Source organism: Marmota monax, unplaced genomic scaffold, assembly GCF_021218885.2.
Source record: "Marmota monax isolate L192 unplaced genomic scaffold, Marmota_monax_Labrador192_F-V1.1 WCK01_AAM20220418_F8-fsc00024, whole genome shotgun sequence".
NCBI lineage: Eukaryota > Metazoa > Chordata > Mammalia > Rodentia > Sciuridae > Marmota > Marmota monax.
In genome coordinates, this window is record NW_026695224.1 from 17,192,501 (window position 1) to 17,215,785 (window position 23,285).

A 23,285-nucleotide genomic window follows, 5' to 3' on the forward strand; every position below is an offset into this window, starting at 1 on the left:
ACTTCATCAAAATAAAAGGTTTTGTGCCTCAGAGGAGACTATCAAGAAAGTGAAAAGATAGAACAAAATCCTAGCATTTTCAGGAAAATGAATGGAACTTGAGAGCATCATGTTAAGCAAAATAAGCCAGACCCAGAAAGTCAAGGGTTGAATGTTTACTTTTATGTGTGGGAAATGGAGAAAAAAAGAAAGGAGAAAAAGCAGGGGGGATCTCATGAAAATAGAAGGAAAGCAGTAGAGGAAGAGAATCAGGGGATGAGGGGAGGAGAGGGAAAGGAGAAATACTGTAGAATAAAATTTCCCAAATTATGCTGTGTGCACATATATTATGCACTGCTGTGCATAATTATCATGCACCAGTAAAAAAAGAAAGTGAAAAGAGAAAACACGGAATGAGAGAAAATATTTGCAAGCCATATTTCCAATAAGTATCTTATGCCCAGAATATATAAAGAACTTCTAGAATTCAACAAGAAAAAGACAGATCACCAATTACAGAATCGACAAAGGATTTAAATACAGATTTTTGTTTTCCTAAGGAGATATAAAAATGACCAATCAGCACCTAGAGAGATGCTCAACATCCATAGTTGTTAGAGAAAAACAAAAGAAAACTCTAATGATGTACCTTTTTCATACCCACTGAGATAGCTGTCATCATAAAGACAAGCAATAAGTACTGATGAGAATTCAGGGAAATCAGAACCCTCATAAATGCAAATACACACACACACACACACACATTCTTATCAGATATATAGCTTGCAAATGTTTTCTCTCATTCCATTAGTTCTTTTTTCACTTTTTTATTTGTGCATTTTAATTATACATAGCAGTGGGCTTCATTCACATTCATACATGCACATAACATAATTTGGTCATTTTCATTCCCCAGTATCCACTCGTTCCCTCTCCTCCCTCCACCTGGTTGCATTCCTTTAATCTACTGGTCTCCTTTCTAGTCCCATGAGATCCTCCAAGTTTCCTTTTATCTTTTCCTTTTTTTCTCTCTATAAGATAAAATGTACATAGCAACATTATAAGAGCCAAAGGTGAAAAACGCCCATCTGTTCATCCAGATGACATAGTTAAAATACAGTTTAGTCCTACAAGAAAATACTTTTTAGTAATAAAAGAAAATTAAATAAATATGCATTCTCCAACAAGACTGAACCTCAAATCAAGTAAACAGGAAAAATGTATTTATGTAAGACCACATATTGTATTACTCCATTTATATGAAATGACCAGAATAGTAAAACATACCAAATAGATTTGTGATTACTGAGGGCTGGAGGTTCATTTAGGGGGTGATGGAAATGTTCTGAATTTAGTGGTGATGGTTGAATTATCTTGTAAAATATACATAAGACCAAGAACTGTACACTCTTAAAGGGTGAATTGTATGTTTCATAATATACAAATTTCCAGGAAGCAAGGAAGAAAAGAACAATGATGGTGGTCAGATTCGTCCTGCAGGCTCTAGTCCATCACCTCCTGAACCAGATAGATGTGTAACCAGCACTCTTTGTTGTCACTGGTCAACACACAACCATAGATGTCACCATTATGTAGCAGATGTGACCATGATATGAAATCAAAGCTACCAGGCAGGGCTGCAAGTCTATCTCTAGGGATCCCTGGAAGTATTGTTAGAAGACGTGACACCTAAATGGATATGCACAAAATGAGCACAATGTAATGACTTAGAAAGACAATTCAACTAGCAGGAAGAACAGGTAAATAATGGGCATTAGGAGAGAGCAGAAGTGCTTCAGAGAATGGCACTGAGGTGAGGGCATTTGAAGAAGATCCATAAACCAAGTAAAAGAGTCTAGATTATTTCAGAGAGGGGCTGCATTGTGGAACAATTCCATCACTGGCATTTTGTTGGAGGTATGGCGTGACATTTGGATGTGCACTTATAATGATCACTCTGGCTACAGGACTGATGATAGAATAATGGCTGGGAAATTGGAGGCAGGGAGACCGAAAAGAGTCTGATGAAGGAATCTAGGCAAAAAAGAAATTGGAGGAGCAGCCTTGGCGTGGAGGCACATGCTAAAATCTGGTCCCGGGAAGGTTTCAGGCAACTGTTAAGTAAGTTTCCACACAGTGAATGTCTTAATCCGTGGCTCAAGTCCCTTCTCAGCCCCATTCCTATTCCTCTCTCATCCTTATCATCAGCCTCACCAGATGGGATTGGGGAAGCAGGATACTTTTCTAAGTAACCCACATGTTATTCATTATGATAAAAACATGCTAATGGTATTTGGCCCATCGTTAGTTGTTCAAGGAGCTCAGCAGCCATCCCACAGAATTTCCTTCCCTACCCTCTTGCTCACAAATGGTATCATTCTGGGCCAGTCACTACATCTCACAGAGTTTCAATTTTCTCTCCATTTAAGAGGGAACAATTCCAGTAACAATAAAGTTAAGGGACGAATCAGATCATATTTCAAACACACCTATCTAGAGTAACTGGAGCAGAGAAAGATATTCAATAAATTATAATTACTATAATTATTTCATAATCACTATTTATACTTTATCAGACTTCATTAACGTAGACAGGCCGAGCTGGTGGTTATATCAGGTTATATCATTTAGTATACATTTGGAAATCTGCTCCAGAGAGAAATTATATCACTTGAATAGACCTATCCAAAAAGCTAGTAGCTGAGGTGAAGGGAAGCTCATATCTTCTAAATCTTAGTCTTATTTAAATTTTATTGAAGGTTAAAATCTGAACAGTTTTGGAATGGAATGGTGTGTGTTGTGGTTTAGATGTGGTATCACTCAAAAGCAAAAAGGTTCAGAGGAGAAATGATTGGGCTGTGAAAACCTTGACCCAATCAGTGATTTAATCCCTTGACAGGGATTAACTGAGTGGTAACTGAAGTGGTAGGGGATGACTGGAAGAGGTGGGATTTGGGGTGTGGCTTTGGGGTGTATATTTGTATTTGGGGAATGGAGTCTCTGCCTCTGCTTTCTGATCACTGTGATGTGAGCTGTTTTCCTCTTTCAAATTCTCCAGTTGTGATATTTTGCCTCACCTCGAGCCCTAAGGAATGGAGCCCCCTGTGGACCTCTGAAACTGAGTTCTAAATTTTCCTCCTCTACAATTGTGCTGGTTGGGTCTTAAAATCACTCAGCGAGAAAGTTGACCAAAACAGTGTGGTTCCCCCAAAATTCTTTCCAGCAAATTCCCCATATAATCTTTTAAAATAAATGCATCTTTACCTTATTGGGCTATTGGCAGCATCAGGATCTTTGGCATGCACTCTCCCAACCACCGTGCCAGCGGCTGCATTTTCTTGGACTTCGTGGATATAACTTGGGGCCAAGAACATGGGGGGTTCATCAGCATCTTCTACCGCAATCTTGACCGTCACAGTGTCCTTGAAAGGTCCGTTGCTGATGAACTTTGGGTCGATGTGCACATTGGCTGCCTCTACCTTCAAGCTATATGCTCTCTTGGTTTCAAAATCTACGGGCTGGCAAGAATGAAGAGAAGATTGACAACCAATTCCTTTAAAGAATAATGGAAGAGAAAGAGCTGATTGTTTTATAGGGCAAAGTAAATAGTTCCTCAAAGAGAGAAAATCAGTGTCTACTCAATATCCAATTACCTGTGCCATTTGATCAGAAAATCAGACAAATCAATTGCTCAAACGTTGAGTGTGCTTAGTGGATAATTCGAAGAGAAGGACAGACATGGAAATCATGCCTTCTAACAAGAACCTCATCCTGTATAGCAACACTATGGTTGTCCAAATCTGTCATTCAAAGCCACCAGAAGAAGGGAATTAAGACAGGAAAAATAAATAAATTTTGAAGTTATTAAAGATTTAAAGTAATAAAAATCTTGGTAATGAAAATGCCCCCTGAAATTGAGCCAGTGTAATGAAATAATGTGATGTTCCTTTCGAGTGCCACACCACAAACACTAGACATCCAGCTTAAACATAATTGACAACCTCATGTTTTAGGTTTCTGACCAGATTGTTTTTCCCAAAGCCTGAAACCCTTAAGGTAGTCCACAAAATGTTACTTAAGGTAGTTTGTGGATAACCTGGGAAGGTGGTATCAATAATTAACTTATTGATACAATTATTCCTTTTCCAATTCATTGAATCCTGGACATCTCAAAATAATGCTAACGTATCTATTGCATTTTCCAATGTCCCTTGGGGGAGTCTATGGTGGAACTCTCTAACTAAACTATAAGGATATAATTTTGTTTTGATTGCATTCATTTTTAGGTGGCCTTCTATTAATGGTAATTGACAAGACAACGAAGATAGTGCTTCCCTTTGAAGAAATGTATATATATGATAAATGCCTATTTAAAGAAAAATAAGTATAAGCACTACAGACGTTTTATACAGATACAAAGAAACTGAAAATTAGCATTTGAATTAACAGAAAACACATCTTAATTTTGAATGAGGAAGTAAGATGAATCACTCAACAAAGGGTAAGAAGAAAAATCATGGCAAAAAAAGCAAGGTTCCATGCCTGGAAAATAACTCCTCAGCACTCTAGATGATGATGAACTACCAAATGTTTGGGGAAAGTTGAACTTTTAAGGCTAGCATATCAATCACATGGTTTCATTTGCTTGGCAAACACTTATTTTGAATGGGCATGCAGGCTTGGAGCTTAGTCCAGCCCACTTCTGCACAACTCCAAACCAAGGACGATACAGGAAGGTCATACACATTCAACATCCCTGGCGCTTCTCCTATCATCTTCCCACCTACATCTCGGCACTCAGGGAACACTTCCTTTTCCTGCAGCTAAATCTGTCCCCAGCCTCTCCATCATCCTGGGTGGGACCCAGCAGCTATTTTATCCTTGGCTATGCTCCTGAGAAGCAGAAATAAATGATGTTTATAGGCTAACGATATGAGATTGCTGCGGTTTCTCACAAAGCTCTGTACTTTACTAGACAGAATCAAGAACTTGAATATGACAGTTCTGAGACCAGGTAATTTGCAATCAGAAAAGGTGACATTTTGTTCAGATAGCTGACTAATGCTCCTAAAGCAGAACCTTTTGAACTTGTGTGTAGGCCTATAGCTCAGGACCCAAACATATGTTCCCAATGGAAACAGGTTTTCTATAGTTAACCATTAAATCCTGACACAGAGTCAGAACTCAAGAAACATTTTTTAAAATTTTTAATCTATTAAAAAATGGATTATGTGTCTGCCGATATTAAGAAGACTATGGAGATGCTAGGGTCTCACTGATACATATCAACCCAAACTTGGACGTTCAGGTCTTTTTCCAATTTTGCCCAGAAGGTCTTTACCCAGGTTGGTGAGATTCTACTGGGACTTCTGGAAGTCAGAACAAGCCCCATTGCTTTATGAAGTCCTTTTCAACAAGCACAGGCATATTTGTATTGTCTCAGCTACCATTCAGTAGCTCTCACTGCCTTCTCAGTTAGCACAGGGGCATTCCAAAGGAATCTATGGAGCAGCTGATCTTTGCTGCTCCAAAGCCCAAGAATGGCTGTACCAGGGGATGATATGCATCAACAGTTTTGACTGAATGAAGACTAGAGCTGATAAATGCATAAAATTTAAGAATATATTTACAGTTTATTCCCTTCCTCCTTCCAAAAAGGATTTGAGGTAGTTTCCCATGTGAACATTTATATCCATGTTATGAGTAGTTGAAATAAAGCTAAATGAGGCGACACACTGCATAAGCCATAAAAATCTTAATACCCCCTAGTTTACTAATCCCCACCTCTGAACATTCTCCCCGAGGGATTAATTCAACAGAAAAACCAAACAAATAATATTCAAAAATGCATAATATTTGTGAGATATAACAGAGGGTTATATCTAATCTGGGGGAAATGTACACACAAAACACCAAATCCAACTGTGAGATTTTATTAAGGAAATAATGGTCCATCAATAGGATGGGATGTTATGTAGTCATTAAAAATGATTATGTATATTATATAACAGCATGTAAAATGTTTATGATGTGGCATTAAGTTAACAAATCATATCACCCTATGATTTCAACCATGCTAAATGTTATGGATCCATGGATCCACATCTAAATACATGTGGCCAAAGCACATAAAGAAAAAAAAATCAGATGTAAAAAATAGTTTCATTTAAATAAAGAGTAGTTAAGATGTCTTATAAGGATGCTTTCACACTGCTTCACAAGTTTATTTGGTTGAAAATAAACAGCTCAGAAACGGCTGGGATTTCTCTACATTCGATAGGATTCCCATTTGGTCAAGGTATTGCAGTGAACAGATTGGATTTTGCCCCCCGCCCCAGCCCGATGACTGCAACAGCACCTAAAAGACTCATTTCTATTTTACACAGGTCTTTAAGCTAAGCATAGAGATCGGCTAAATACCCTGAGAGCAGGTTTTCTGTAGTTAACCATTAAATCCTGACACAGAACTCAAGAAACATTTTTTTTTAAATTTTTAATCTATTAAAAAATGAATTAATGTATCTATTAATCATTTCTTGAATTCTTCCCTTTCACTACCAGCCCACTACCTTTTCTGTTTCATTTTTTTTTTCTTTTCATAATGCCCTTGAATTCCAACAAACATTTCTCATTTGGTCCCTCTGCACCTGTCTCAAGACTCTAACACCAAATGCATTGCAGCCTCTTAACCATGTCCTGTTTTCATTGAAACCAGTCCTTCATGAGCTCTCTTTTTTGCCTTTTCTCTCTTTATCTGTCTGGAAAAATCCTATTCAGTTATCAAGACTCAACTCAAGAACTGCTTTTCTTTGAAGTCATTTGAAATTGCAGTTGATTTTCAACTGGGGAAAGATTTTGCTCTCAGTCACTACAGGGATATTTGGCAATGTGTAGAGCTATTTTTGTTGTTGTTGTTGTTATCATCCCTGTTGGGGTGAAGTGGAATGTATACTTACTGACCTCTAGTGAGGAGAAGCCCAGGTTCTCCGGACATCGTATAGTGCACAGAAGAGCCCCTTACAACAAAGGATTACCCAGCCTGAAATGTCAATAATGCCAAGGCTGAGAAAACCCCTTCTATTTTGATTCTCTTCTCACTGAATTGTCCTGTTCAACTGTGACACCCCCACCCCCACCCCCGTGGCCAGGACTCTATCTCTTCTATTTTAGGTTTCTAGCTTTCCCAAAATCCCTGACTGGTAAATAATATGAACTCTATGACTCTTGGTGGAAGAATATATTAAGAAATGAATTAAAATACTGTAATAAAGAATATCCTTAAAATGCAAAAATGTCCCCATGAGCTCTTCATACTCTTTTATTAAATTGTGTATGATAACTTCCACAAGGACCTACAGTTTTACTGTGTTAAATTAACCTTTGATTTTTTTTTCTTTATGGTGAACATTTGAAACGTTGTGCTACAAGTTAAACCAAATGTTCCTTTACATTGTTTTAAACTTAAACATCATTGTTTCAGAGAAGAGTATTTCATTTACTGAAATCAATATAGGAATAAGGGGAGTGCACAAATTAATCATCTGTCGCGAGCTCATTTGCCATGTGTGAGATCCACAGGGGTGATTTAAATGTTTTAAAATTTTAGAGACACAGTGTGTGTTTATGTCCGGAATACTCTAAAAACAGGTGACAACCTTAGCATAACCAACTATCCAATTACTCAAGCAAAGGATGGAATGTTCATGTTAGTGTCAAGCAGGAGGGACAGTAATATTAATTAACAAAGTAAGTTGACAGCTTGAGGCGACACACACAATTCACACAGCTACTATTCCAAAGTAGAAAAAAAAAGAATATCCTATCCCCTTGGGGCTGATAATTAGTCTTCCTCAATCATACCATTCATCATCATTCATGTAGACTTTTTCAACTATCCAGGGCTCACTCCACTTCTTTATTCCCCATTTCTTTCACTCTTTCAGGACAATCACCTTTTCCTTTCTCTTTCTTCTGCATTCCCTATTTTCGCCAAACCCAACATACTTTCCAATGTCATGAAAAAACAGCTTTCCGGAACACACTACTTCTTGTTCCCCCAGCTGATAGATTTCTCCCAGAACCAGTCTTCTGCCACCCCACACTTGTCTTCTCTTCTCTCCAGCTACTGGCCCTTTTTTAAATTTTTTTGATTCTTCAAATTAATTTTTTATCAGTGTTACAGTCCAATCTTTCCCTTTACACCAAGAAGTTTAATATTCATGCTACAAAACCAAGTAGAAAATGAACGCTTGATTAAAACCAAGGTAATCCCATCCTTCAATTCAGATTTAATGCTCCATACACTTTGATGATGGAAAGGTGTTGATTTCTCAAGTGGTAAATCAGGGGGCAGGAGAGGGGACCATTTTAGAGTACAAGGTGACTAACTGCTTCTTCACTTGAAAGTGAATCTTATCTGAACTTCCTTGATAAGCCCTTCCTGGCTGAGTTATTTCCAACAGTATCTGAAGAAGGAAGTTATACTAACATATGCTAGGCGTGAATTCCACATCTGTGGCTGTGTGACTGTCACCAGGTAAAATTATTCAATCCATCGGAGTCCCAGTCTCTAAAATCAAGTTGAGGCATCATTGCTCATGATTTTTTTTTCCCCATGTAAAAATAAGTGAGATGTTTGAAGAGGTTCAGGCTATGTCTGACCAAGAGCTCATACTGGATAAATGTTAGATTTATAAAAGAAAATTAGAGGAAATCATAAATTCCTCTTCCTAACAAATTAATCCAAGAGACGTGTTTCTAATGATGGTCTAGCTGACTGTGGTAGAGGGTCTATTATTGTTTCTCCACGTTCAATGCTGAAAGAAAGTCAAGAAGGAAGTTGATTGGATCAAGTTTCAAAAAGAGCCCAGCAGAAGCAGTGAATTTGGATGTTTGAAATAAGAGGGGTTCTGAACAACCTATGTTAACAGGCTCAGTGGGGAGGGCCAATGGAGCTCAGGGCTGCTTTTACAAAATGCAGGCTTCCTCTAACTGTCTTCCATTCACTAGAGAACGGTGCCCAAACATAGGCCATCTAATTAGCAACCTCATGGAATCATGGGCACGATTTGTCAGCTCCCTGGGCAGTAACAGGAAGGAACATGGTTATTTCCCCAGAGCTCAGCACTTGACTGCAAAGCAAGTGTCTCTCACATCCTCTTTTCTTCACCTTCCATTCCCTGTCACCTTTAGCGTCACCTGGGCAGAACAAACCACATCAGTGACCTGAGCCATCCCTCCACCCTAACTCACCTTTTTCAGCTTTACCACGCCTTCCTGTGTTTCATAGTCCGTGGTGATTTCAAAGAGCTCCATACCGTCTCCATCAACGATGTTGTATGTGACTAAGCCGTTTTCTCCAATGTCTGGGTCTTTAGCCTTCACTCTGCCTACTTCCTCTCCGGGGACAGCTGCTTCGGATACAGACATCTGGTATACGCCTAGAGGTAGAAGACGACATCTACTCTTATTTTCCTTTTTATTTGGCAGCTGTAAGACTTCAGATTTCATTGAATCCCAATAAATTTCTCAAAGGGTTTGAAATTGAACTTTCTATTGATTGAAAACATGAAAGAAGTGAATGGCTGGGAAGAAGCTCCCAGATGGCCTGCTTGCCAGAAGAATGCTCTCTACAAAGGATGATAAAACAATATTGGGGTCCTGGGTGAGATGCTGAGGTCACCTGCCACGTGTGAGGCAGGAGAGCCACACTCAGTTACATTTCTCAACAGAGAATGGTGGAGAACCATACATGATTTCAAATAGCTCAGTCTTCTTTTAAGTGTCTTTAAGGACCAGTTATGGCACTGCCAATTGCCCAAAAAAACAAATAAACTAAAATACCCTTCACTATTTAAAAGACATTGACAACTCCCTATTTATTTTAAAATCAAACGCGAATTTTAACTTTCAAGGTCAGGACACATTGAGCTCAGAATGTGGCTCGCCTCTTACTTTTGCTCTTCTGCCACCAACTGAAGCACTTACCTTCTCTGAAAAGTTTTCCCACAGTGTGGCCCTTCCATAGATATTTATTCAACATTTCTTGGAAAGCTAATATGTGCGAGGCACTGTTCCATTCTGCACAAACTCAGTGGCAAGAGTCAAGATTTCTCCCTTGAGGAGATACACAAAAGAGAACAAAAATCCACAAATATGTACACACTAATGTCATTGCACTGCCAGGGGTTTAGGGTGATGAGTGGGTTGTGGTTATGTGTGTATGATTTATTCGAGGGCAAGTGTGTATGTGTGAATGGGTAAGGGAGTTGTGCGAGTGGGTGTGAAAGTGTGTGGTTGTGTGTTTGAATATGTTGTGTGTGATGAATGTGTGACATATATTCATGTAAGTGTGTTTGTGTATGCGTGTGAATGTGAGTGAACACACAAGTGTAAGATAAATCTGTATGGGTCAGAAGGAGAAAGAGACTGATTTTAAAGAATGAGGCCAAATATGTTTAGAGGAAGATATCTAATCTCAACCAAAGGGACTGAGCAGCAGTGACTGTGGAGTCACTGAACGCCAATGGCAACACCCTGATATATACACATTAGATAGAAAGCTGGTGAGACAAGTGGGCCTTCTGTTAGGAGATGATAGTATGCAGCTAGGTTGTGGCTTAGTTGTGTAAAAAAGGCAGTGGAAGGCACATGAGTTAAATTCTTTATGTTTTATTTTCCTCTTTCATAGTTTCCTACAATACTCTGTATTTATATTATTTGGCTTTGGATATTTTCAGTTCAGAACTGTATTCAATTTCATCTCATGTGCCTTTCATGTTAAAGACATGGTGGGAATTTCTATAGATAATCACCAACATAGGGAAAGGCTTATAAAACCTGGTATAAGTTGAGTTCCTACAAATCTCATTCAAGTTCATGACCATGAAACTGGTGCAGCTGGTACAGCTACACTGTAACTTTACTATAGGATTCTCTATGAGCAAGAACAATAACAGCTATGCATTAATAATCACATGTGCCCATACTCCTTCCAGCACATCAAACAACATTATAGTGTGGATAATGAAGCATGTGGCTTTTAAAATGTTATATGGGCCTTAATCTTGTTGATGATGCTGAATCTTGTACCTAACCAGGCAAAGCAGTTTTTCCCCATTTGGGAGACCTTATGAGAACTGATGGTTGCCTCTAATCTTCCACCTTGATGTTTCCATTTTCTAGACTGTTCTTTGGACTGCTTTGAGTAACCATGGTGCCTCTCTGGGGCCACATTTGGTTATCTTTTTTATTCTTACATTTTCAGTGCCATCTCTCTGGTAATAAATTTATGGATTTCTCAAAAAAGAGATACCTTTGTGGTGAACCCCACACCCTAGTACTAGCATCATGATCCCACCCTACCCTGCTATTCACCTCCATGTACATGAGTGGATTTGTGTTCAAAGTTTGACTTTGATACAGTCCTTTGGCAACTTATGCCACTTTTGATGGAAGCCAGTTTTATCTGTGAAATATGGGTTTTTTGCAGGGATTTATAATATTAATGACTAATCATTAAATAATAGAAAAGGTGGTTGTTGTAATCACAATTATTAATCACAAACTTCCAAAATCATTTTTTTAATTCCCTCAGCAATTCTATAAACTTTTTAGAACAACCCAGATAACAGTGGCTAATGTTCGTTTGTCATTTTAAGACTTTACACTAGATTTTGTAGTCCTAACTGTAATCCTACCAATTAGATACTATGGAAGATCACATTTTCACAAAGAGGTCAAGAAATAATTCCTATCCCACACACTTTTCCTTCAACATGACTTTGACGGTCCTCCAATGGAAAGGTGTGGTCTATAGCAACCCCACTCCACTTGTGGTAGCCTTCTGACCACACTGGAAAGGATGCGATGTGACTTCAAGAGGCTAGGTCACAAGAGGCAATGCAGTTTCTGTCTGGTGTCCTTGGGGCTCTTGTCTTTGGGACCCAGCCACCGAAAGTTTACAGGGAGAGAAGCCAAAAATCAATATGGGCCCACTAGACATGTGAGAAAGCTATGTTGGAAGTGGATCTTCCAGCCTCAGTGGGGCTGAGCCCAGCTGATACTGTGGAAAACAAGGAAAAGCCATGTCCTATGAGCCTTGTCCAAATTACAGACTCATGATAAAACAAACAAACAAAAAACTCATAGGCAGTTTGTTACATAGTAATGAATGATTGATTTAGATATTATCATATCCAGGTTAGTAATAAGAATATTAAGACAGAGGAAGGTTAAATACTAGATCACAGTGTTAGTAGATAAAATCCCTAGCAAAACAAGTGATAGAAATTGTCACGCCTTCTCTTTGTCCCACTATCTTTATTCCATTGAAGTTTTGTGGTTGTTGTCATCTTGCCTTTGCTTTCTGCAAGAATGACATAAAGAGCTCCTAGTTTTCTGCATTTTCCTTTTCACAAGCTGAGTAAAGCAGGAATGGGTCAATATAGATGGGGGGCTGCTGGTGGCAGTGCTGAACAGTGAAGCCAAGCCCACCTACTTACTCTGTGGAAACTTTGGTGGGTTGTCATTGACATCAGTCAGTGTGATCGTCACTTTGGTTGTCCCTGAGAGTCCGCCCATGTGTCCACCCATGTCCTTGGCCTGGATCACCACGTGATACTCCTCCTTGGCCTCCCTGTCCATGTTGGGAAGGGCTGTTCTGATGATACCTGGGCAGGTGAGCAGGAAACATCACAGATACTCATTTATAACATTAGAGCAATGAAATGTTTTAAGCACTGGATGAGGAAAACAACCTGTTCCCTGAAAGAAAAGTCATTTTAACATGATAATTGTAACTGAAAGCAACCACACCTGAAGCATCAGAGTCTTTTCAAGAAAATCATGAAGATTATGTAAACTGCATTAATTTTCATTTTGTTTGCTTCACTGTGCATGCAAATAATAACCTCATTTTTCTCATATGTAAAAATTCTGAAGTTTAAGTTCCCGCTTGCACGGCTGTCCATGGCTAAACCCATATGAACTTCTAGCAGGATTTTTGGAAATCTATCTCTACATGTGATCATTAGAAACATTTTTATTGCTCATATTCAATTTAAAGTGGGAGGCATATATTTCACGGAATACTGTAAAATGCTAATATTAATTTTTTGAAAGAGCAAAACAAATGATTTAGGAATATATGCAATGCTTATACAAATATGTCCTGTCTACTATCACTGACAACAATGATAAATTCATGATTGAATTCATCATAATCCCTGGATACTGGAACATGATTGGCATGACCACTCTGCACTTCAATCTCAAGGAGAATGTGCAATGTTTTTCTCTCTGAAAATAAGGTTGTACTTGTCCTAAAAGTATAAAAGGAACACTGAAGAAACTCAATCCTGATCTGTCTCTTCCTCCCCAACACTTGTCTGTTTCTGAGCAATACCCTAGAACTCATTGGGTCTAATTTTTTTTTCCTTATATGTTAAAAAATTTGGTAGGTTCCAACAAGTAGTTATTCGTGCATCCCTGAGACAAAGAAGGCTCCAATTTTTAACATGTCAACAATCTAGATGAAGTCCCCTATGTATTTTTGGTTAACCTGGAAAGGGTTATGGGAAATGCCTTTGAGAAATCATAGCAACTAACTGCATAAATCATATTCTGAGCAAATAAATGAATACTTAGGTAAAAGGAAATTATACCAAGTAAATGAACAATATCTGGTAGGCTATGTATACACATACATATACATATGTTATCAAATTAGTGATAAGAAGAGGCATAGATTATTGGTAAATGTCTTTTAAAACAATGGGACATACAGGCCCCTGAAATAATATTGTGGATGATCAGCTTTGTAGGATTGTAATGTTTATTCTAGTCAAGAGTTAAATTTGGTATAAATAAAGTGACAGATTTTGTTTTTTGTTTCAAACATTGTATCGATTCACTTTTTTGGTTTGCTCTTGTTTTCTGTAAGAAATGTATAAATTATTTTTCTGGATGCTGATGTCCACTGGTAATCTATGCTCACAACAGGGGAGATTGGGAAAGTGCTGTCTCTTTCCTGAGGCAACATGAATATTAATACCCTCCTCTGACACTCCCTAGCTTGCTCAGTGGTCTTCAAAGCATGCTTTGAGAGCTACTGGTATTTACACTAGGCTCCAAGTGTGGGGGTCTCTTAATCTGGATCCACAGTTCAAGACCTTTCTGACATTCAAGTTGAAGTTTGGAATCATTTGTGGTAACCAGGTGAAACACAGACACAACAATAATAAATATGTCACACTGTAAGCCAACTGTTTGCCAGGCACATGCATGGAGTGTCTAATCCTCACACGATTCCTCTAAGGTGGCCCTCTTTATTTTCATTTTAGATTTGGGAAAACTTGGGAGTCCAATAGGTTTCGTGAACAGGTGTGAACTCCTTATTCCCAATGCGTCACAAATCACAATGACAGTGACATTCTACAGTACCTGTCTGTGCCTCCACTGAAAAGTAGGGCTGTCCTTCAAGGATACTGTACACTAATTTAGCACTGTTTCCATAGGTGGGATCATCTGCATCAGAAGCTGTCACCTGGATTACTGATGTTCCTGAAAAGGGGAATAAATTAATTAGAAACATCCCTTGGCTTTTCAAATTATGTTCTTGTTTACAAAGTTTTATTTTAAAATGAAACTCAGAGGAGGGCCTCACAGTCAACAGATTCTCCATTTCCTGGAGTTGAGATGCAAAGTGATCTTGATTTTTCCCTTTCTTCCTTCTCTCTTTCTTTCCTGTTCCTTTTAATTGCATGGTTTAAAACAAAACTTTATATATTCCTATTATATTCTGCTATGCTTAGTAGTTAAAATAATAATACGAACATCATTGCCCAAACATTCTAAGGCTCATGCAATTGAAATGCTCAGTATATCAAATAATTAAATAAAAATCTCCCCAAAGAGCATAATAAATGAAAATTAATGATGAATTGCGTTTCACGAAAGGACAGAGTGCAACCTTCCATCTGTAGCCTGGCAATAAATATATCATTTATTGTAGCCTTGCATGTAATAAAATTGCGGCTAATACTACATTTTAATTAATTTATGGCTATAAATATTGTGCAGAACGTTGTTCCCTACTGACATGAAAACAGCATCTTTCCACCTCTAATCAGTCTAGCAGCCACATGACAGGAGCTCACCAGCAGGCACCTAGTGTGATCTAAGGCATGCATTCATGGGTCCCAAAGAGGATAAACCAGTGAACTGTTCTTTGCTGCTCACAAGAACCAAATATCTGGGGTATGGCACACTGGAGAGAGGAAAGAGGAGCTGGAAGTAGAAAATTGTCAATTTCCCAACCTCTCTGCACCAGGCACCATTTGGGACTCATTCCATGCATTCTGCCAGAATTCCTCTGTTGGGTGTTTTTTATATCCATTTTACTTGTGGGACATTTGAGTGAGAGGTATGATGTTTTGCAATCTCTTTCACAAATTGTTTATGGCCAGAGTCAGAGTCTAGCCCCAATTCAGCAAGCAAAGAAAACAGATGGTTCCTTCCGGACATTTTCATCAGAGAAGAAGGATCTGTGTGGGAGGCAAGGAGGCCCAGAGACATTGTTTGTAACTGTTCTTACTTTACACTGTTGTCAGTGACTTTCATGTCCTCTCCAAGTAAATCTCACTCTTTTCTGGTTACCTCCCATAATTCATTGTTTACGTGAATGGTCTTTTTTGAACTCTTCCCAAGTTCAAATCTCCAATGGAGACTTTACAAAGGAGAAAAGGATCATATCACAGCTAAGCAAATAACTAATTTTCATGATTAATTTACTTCTAAAACTCTTGCTAAGTGCTTTTCAACTCTTTGTATTTTAAATCCATTTTACTTAACCTTATTTTATGGATGATGAAATGCAAACTTAGAAAGGTATGAGAAGTTGCCTGGGTTCATGTGCCTGGTCGGAGGTACAGCAAGGATTGTGTCCCAGTACTGTCTGACACCCAGGACTCCACTTTTATATGCCATTGTGGACAATCTGGGTGCTATACCTAAGCATCCAGGACCATAGGGCTGAGAACAATAAAAATTCCTGTGGGATATCCTTTTAGATAGCTGGCTTTCCCATACCACCTCTCTGCTGTCCTCGCAGCTCAGTTCCTGACTCTGCTGTCCCCTATTTATACAGATTTAGTTGATGTCTATTATTTCTCAGTAGAATCCAGACCTGTTTATTGAGAAAGTTAAAAAAAAAAATCCTCTGTGGGAAGTGGGAAGGGAAGAGGTTGGAAAATGGCTTGACCTGATTTCACAAAGTATGAGAAGAGCTTGAATTTACTTGGAAGAGGAAGGAGGATCCGAGAGGCTCCCATATGCAGACTGGGAGGGCCTCTGGGCTGTCAGGACACATCTAACATTCTTGAGTCGGCTGACCCCCATACTTAGGACTTGGTTTGCTCATTCATCAAAATGGACTGTTTGATGCTGATGGTGCCTACATTCCTTTGAGCTCATGTGATCACATGTACCCCTGATCAGAACAGGCCTGCCCACCGTGTGAAAGACGGACCTTTTCTCATCTGAGGTATGCTTGTCAAAAGATTTCAATTGCATGTGTGCTAGAAAGCCAAAGGAAAGTTATCACCAGAAGGTGGCCAGATGAAGAATGCCTTCAGAGTCCTACCACTTAGCAATGCAGTGTGCCCTCAAACACACTGGAATGACACACCTACTTCTAAATCCACAGGTATCATAATGTGGTGAAGTGTAGTGAACTGTGCATTCTGGATCCACTTAATCATGCAGATGACCCTGGGTAAATTATTTAACCTACTTCTGCCTTGTGTTTCTAATCTATAAAATAGACGCAGTTGGACCTGGTACATTGCAAATAAATAATTATGTAATCACATAAAAAATTTTAAATAAAGCTGGGCACGGTGGTGCACACCTATAATCCCAACAAATCGGAAGGCTGAGGCAAGGGGATCACAAGTTTGAGGATGACCACAGAAACTTGACAAGGCCCTCAGCAACTTAGTGAGACCCTGTCTCAAAAAAAAAAAAAAAAAAAAAAAAAATTAAAAGGGTTGAGATGTGGCTTAGTGTTTAAATGCCCCTGGATTCAATCTCCACTATACCTACCCTGAAAAAAAAATAGATAAAATATTATTATATGGTCTCCATCCAACAAAGACTACCATTGCTATTATTTACTGAACACCAACCAATATGGCCCATTTCTATTTCACAGAAGAGAAAACGAAGGATAAGAGACTAGATATAATTGATTCTGGTTCATACACCTGAGAATACAAAGGTCAAAATTACCCAGACTCAATTACATTCTTCCCTCTTCTTTGTCCTTTAAAAAACTTAAGCTCTAATACCTCAAATCCATTTGAACTTCCCACTACATCAGTGAAAAATTGGGGTTTGTTATTTATCCACAAAAGATATAGCACAAGGTCTACTTCCTGACTGGGGAGGACAGGCACCAAACTGGCCACTTGCAGGGACACCAGGTAAGAAAGTGGAGCAGGTCTTCCCCACTTACGCACCCACATTGGACCTCTCAGGCACATTGGCATGATAGGTCTCATGCAGAAACTCCGGAGGGTTGTCATTAATGTCCTGGACCTTGACGATGAATTCCGATGGTGGTTCCAGTGGCCGGTTGGTGTCTCTGTCCACTGCCTGAGCCATCAGTGTGTACTGGGCTCTCTCCTCTCGGTCCAAAGTCTTAGTGGCATGAATGTTCCCTGATTTGTCATCAATCACAAAAATGGTTCCGGCTCCTTCACCTGAGAGAATGTATTTAATGTTCCCATCACCAGAGTCAATATCGGAATGAAGCTAGGAAAAAAGAAACGGAGATTTGTAATTTCACAAGTGGTGGAGCAGGGAGAAAGTGACCCATGCTGACTGCTACAATCTCTGCACACACATATGTGCATGTGTACACATGCACACATCATAAGAGTTCACCCTTATTTTACAAATGAAGATGCAGAATCTTAAGGAAGATCTTTGCCTTGGCCAGGGTCACATAGCTGAGGAACAAACAGGCCAAGATTCAGCCATTTTTTCTTTTTTATTCTAAGACTCATTCTCTTCTTTCCTTCTTTCCATACACATACACACATACACGTATATCATAATATTCATTTTGAAAGAAATGCATCATATTTTTAAAATGCATTTATGCAATTATAAGCCTTTCTCTTATTTCTGGATCCTTCTCCTTCATCTTCTCTGCTCACAAGTCATCATTGTTATTAGATTCATGTGCATCCTCTGGAAGATATTCTCATCTTCATTCACATGTGTCCTAGCTTATTTTTACCCAATAAAGGTCATAGCACTCACTTCATTCCTCGCCTTGCCATTTTCCTCTAACAGCAAATTCAGGTGCCTTTCCGTGTGGATATATCTAGGTCTACCACACCCACAGTGTGCATATCATTATCATCTCTTTTGGCCCTTCTCTTCAAGGGACCTTTGGGGTGTGTCTAGGATTTTGTTACCTCTAACAATTCAACTGATCAAATCTCTGCAGAATCACTGTTGTGCAGCACTCTGATATGCAGACATATCTGGGGATATGTCTTCATAGAAGGAGATCCCATTCTGACCACAGAGGATGGTCAAGTGGGATGGGGTAATACATGTGCAATTCCATAGACCCTAGAAACAACCTTAAAATCCTTGAGGTTTCTCCCTCTGGACAAAGCCTAGAGACAAGGTGAACCCTTCCTAAATCCATACTTGCCAGGCTAAGAAATCACCCAGGTTCCTTGACTACCAGCCCTGTATCTTATGACCTTGAGTCAGCCCTACTTTGGAACATGAACTACCTCCAAAGACCTCATCTGATTTTCCTGTGCAACGAACTCTCCACACTTTGTTGTTCCATTTCAATTTCGGAAGGCTTCATCCTAATTTGAGTTGTTTGACCCTCATGATGCTCTTTGTGGGAAAAGAGAAGCATTATTTTTCCTGTTCTCATAGGCTTCCACAGTAGGCAAGTGAACAAGAAGCCCTTGATTCTCCCTGCTATATAAGAAAACCCATGGCAAGCTGAAATGTTTTATCCAAATGACATTTACAATAATAAAAATAATAATTGTTATTACTAATTATATTTAATATTAACAATGTTAATAGTATTATTAATGCTAATGGATTATTACTACTCTAAATATAATTATGACTATGAAACACAAAGCATAGAGAGCCGGCCCCGTCACAAAGCAAGATTGAACATGAAGCTTTTTAAAATTTCCATATTATTTCAGTTTCCCCAAAGATACCTAATGGATTCGTGGTGTTTCAAGTACACCAAATATTTCAGTTCAGAGGAATATATGGGATAGGTATTACAAAGGTCACGATGTTTTTAGACCACATTGATGTCTCAGGGAAGAAAAAAAATTTTACTTCAGAATTTCTTATTCACCACGAGCTGTGTGTTGTTGTGAAATCGTGGCTGACACACTTTCAAAGAACAAGACCATTTGGGAATAACATAGAAAGTTATTTGATGGCCTATAACGGATGGACAGAATTGCTCCAATCTTCATACATTTTTCCCATACAGAGGCAAGGTACCTCCCTCCCTGCCCCCATCCCTTCCCAGGGTGGTGGGGTGTGTTCCTTTGTATTCTCTGCTTCAGAATTGTCAAAAGTTAGGGGATCTGTCCTGTGGCTGAGGAATGAAGAAACAAGTCAAAGTAGCCAGAGACTGAAAGTTTGTGGAGGCCTTCCTAAAAGGCATATGAATCTGACACGTTCCTTAGGAATTAAACCGAGAAATTTCATGAGCAGCCAAAGAACTGAGAATTTTACAGAATACACTCCTCCTCGAGTTTTTTTTTTTTTCCTACTTTGTTTTCAGATTTGCAAGTCAGATATGAATTCCCGTTCTCTCTTACAAAGAGGAGTTCCAGTACTGACAACGATATTTATCAGGCTTCACACAGAAACCAGTTTGGGCAATGAGTGGATGCTGTCAAGGGATCAGTCACTGCCCCTGCGCCCAGCCAAGTCCTGACTCACGGACGGACGGTCTCCCTCCTCAGCACGGCACAGCACGACGCAGACTGCATTTCCTACAAGACATCTGAAACTCTACGGTTTGCCAAATTTGACTTTTTCAGGGAATCTTGAAGCACTCAACCTTGAATGTCGTCAAATGAAAGGTTGTTACAGAACAAGTCAGCTTCTCGATTGCTCTGATTTATGGGGAACTAGCCCAGCACCATTTCAAAAGGAAAATTCATATGATGCAGCCAGTTTTTCCCGCCCACATCCATTCTGACATGAGGCTCATGCTCAGGTGTGAGCTGTGGACACACTTTGACTCCCCCTTTTTCCTATGTTCCCTTCTAGTAGCCATGATCATGGCTGGGTCCACAGAGATGATGGACATGGCTCCCCAGATCCTGCCCTCTGTGTAGCCCTCCCACTGTAACACATCATGGATCCCCAGTGAGAAAGTCCCACGGCAGCAGGTTCTGTCTTCTCGGAACTATTCACATGGAACTCTACACAGGGCTCAAGCTACATAACCTCTGCCTCAGCTGAAGTCTCAGAGACTGTCTCTTCTAGTTAATAGAATTTCCACCTCCTGGGGCTATATCCACAGCTTTTCATTTTGGGTACAAATAAATAAAATTCCTTTGGTACATTTTTTTTTCAAAAACATGTTCCCAACCCTAAGCAATATTACTGAGGCTCCCTAATCCCTTCCAAGTATGCCAATGATATAGATATGAAGTGTTTTCCTTATGTTAAGGAACAAAGAAGATAACCTTGTTGGAATCCAATGGGTTCAAAAATGCCCCAGACCTCTGCCCTTGCTTCTTTCCCCCTTTGTTGAGTAACTTCTGCTGGTCTTTTAGATCCTAAGTTGTCCTTTTATTGAATTTCATCCATCTTCCTTCTCATTTTAGTTTTTCTCTTTTGACTGCTGAGGAGACTGTCTTTCCCCCTACACTCCAAACTCTTCAAGCCAGGAATTATTTTTAACCTGGTTAAACACATGCCTAGCACTACACCTACACATAGTAGGATTTCACTTCTGATGCTTATAAATAACAATCTTCTTGTCATTCATATCACTATCATCTGAAAAATACCTGCGTATTTTACCATAAATGATAGTGGCAAGTCAGTTTCCCAAATATGTTTTGGACGCTCTACCCTTAAAGCTTTTTTGGTAATGCTACACAAAACAGGCAGAACCTGAGTATGGCTAGGAATCTGAAACCATCTCCCATGGGATTTCCCATCCCTAGAGCAACAGGGATAAAATTATGCCCATCCTGTGACACCCCTTCACTGATCTCTTCAAAGTCAGGCTTAGAACCAGAACCCGGAGACACAAGCACAACCCTTTCTCTGATGCAGAGTATCTTGGGGTTTAGTGAGAAAGAGAGAAGCGTATAGATATGTATAATACAGCAAAGCAAGGTATGATAAAAAGCACAAAGAGAGTTACGAAAACACAAAGGAAAGGGAGCTGAGTTGGGGGGAAGAACCTGATCAAGGAAAGGCCCCCAGTTGGAGAATGATTAAATAAATTATGATCAGTTCCATTACAGTAGACTATGAAGCAGCCTTTAGAAAAAAAAATATATGGTATTGCATTAAGTGGGAAACATGAGTAAGTTTATATCTTGGGGAAAGACTGAGAGGATGTGTGTACATGATGTTGGGTTTTCACTGATGTCAGATCCTGTGTGTTTTCCCTATTTGTTTTTGATTTTTATTGTCCATATGGTATTGTTCCCATGGGGGAGGGTAACAGGTAAATGCCACATGAAAGTCAGCTTACCCTGCCCACGAGCACAGGGTCAGGCCCGGTGTACTCCTCTATCACAAAGAACTGGTTCCAGACCCAGCCTCTTTTGGAGCGTTGCAGCACCTGCCCCTCCTTGCCCTTCTCATGATGTCCATAGAACGAGGGCCGCAGGTGGCTTCGTCGCTCCAGAGCAAATGCCTGGCTGTGGCACAGCATGCTCAGGCACACCAGCGCGGCTTGTAAACAGTAGTTCTCCTTCATTTTTGGTTATGTGGTAGGCACAGGAGAATGCAGCTGTCACCCTTCCGCCAGCCCAGCCGAGTGGTATGCCTTTCCTATGGTAAGTCTCCGGGGTACGTCAAGCAGACCTCTCCTGGAACGGAAGGTCTTCGCTCTCTGAGCACATCACGTCAGGGCTGCCCACTTCCCCAGGCGGCTTCTGCAAGCAAAGAGAGGTTTGATTAGCTGCAGGCTTCACCCTCACCTCATTTCATTTCCATTTAGTAAACAGTTAGGTTTGAGTGTCAGTCTTACCACTTGTCAGCCTAGGGAAAGTTAATTGATTTCTTCTGAGTTCAACTCACTCATTTATGAAACGGGGATAAGAATCCTACTCATTGCAAGGTTGTCACAGGGATTAAATGAGTAATACACATAAAGTCTCTTAGCACAATACCTGGTTTGCAGTATTTATCTGTTAGTGTAATTGATTGTGCATGTGTTTGCTTAAGTTCTTGTAATAGATCAACTTGGAGTATTATGAAAGCCCAGGAGAGGAGCAGAGAATCCAAACTAGAGATGGCAGAGACTAGGGCAATTAAGGCAGATTATCTAGAGGGTAGAATGGATGAGCACAAGAAGGGAAAGAATGGGATATATTCTGGTTTGGATGTAAGGTATCCCCACAACAGCTCACGTGTGAGACAACGCAAGAAGGTTCAGAGGAGAAATGATTGGTTTATGAGGTTAAGAGTTGGGTCATTGGGGCAGGACATCATGCTATATATTTTGTATCTGGCGAGGGTAGATCTCTTTGCTTCCCTCTGCCACACTCTTCTGCCATGATGTCCAGCCTCACCTTGAGCCCTGAGGAATCCCTGAGGAATGGAGTCTGCTGTATATAGATTGAGACCTCTGAAACGGTAAGTCTCCAAATAAACTTTTCCTTCTCTACAATTGTTCTGGTCCGGTCTTTTGCTCACAGTGTCGAAAAAAGCTGACTAAAACAGGATACCTTACGGAAGGACCAGCATGACCCTAACCCTACAGGTAGTAAAAGGCACAACATATTCCAAGACTTTAGCATGACTGGAAAATGTAAGGAAAGCAGGCAATGGAGCATGATAGAGACGAGAGGTCAGGTCCAATCCCAAGGATGATGGGCAGTAATTGTGGAAGGTAATTAGACTTGAAGATCAGATAGGCCTGAATTGAAATACCACTTCTAGGTCTTATGAGTGACCTTGGACATGTCAATCAGTTACTATGAGCCCCTGGGGTCTCCTGGGAATGACAAGGAGGACGAGAACTTTTGCACCCACAT

The 23,285-nt window shown here is 39.8% G+C and overlaps 1 protein-coding gene across 3 annotated transcripts in view; it reads right to left on the reverse strand.

The window, feature by feature from the left end:
- Cdh11 (cadherin 11) overlaps window positions 1–23,285 on the reverse strand; it is a 147,624-nt gene that overhangs the window by 26,810 nt on the left and 97,529 nt on the right. For all 3 annotated transcript variants that reach the window (XM_046434872.2, XM_046434871.2, XM_058575786.1), the window contains 6 exons: window positions 21,776–22,181; window positions 17,499–17,793; window positions 14,422–14,541; window positions 12,483–12,650; window positions 9,232–9,419; window positions 3,244–3,497 (listed from right to left, as the gene is read on the reverse strand). In XM_046434872.2, the coding sequence (XP_046290828.1) occupies window positions 3,244–3,497; window positions 9,232–9,419; window positions 12,483–12,650; window positions 14,422–14,541; window positions 17,499–17,793; window positions 21,776–22,003 (1,253 nt within the window). In that variant the 5' untranslated portion in view covers window positions 22,004–22,181. The remainder of the gene's footprint in view (window positions 1–3,243; window positions 3,498–9,231; window positions 9,420–12,482; window positions 12,651–14,421; window positions 14,542–17,498; window positions 17,794–21,775; window positions 22,182–23,285) is intronic.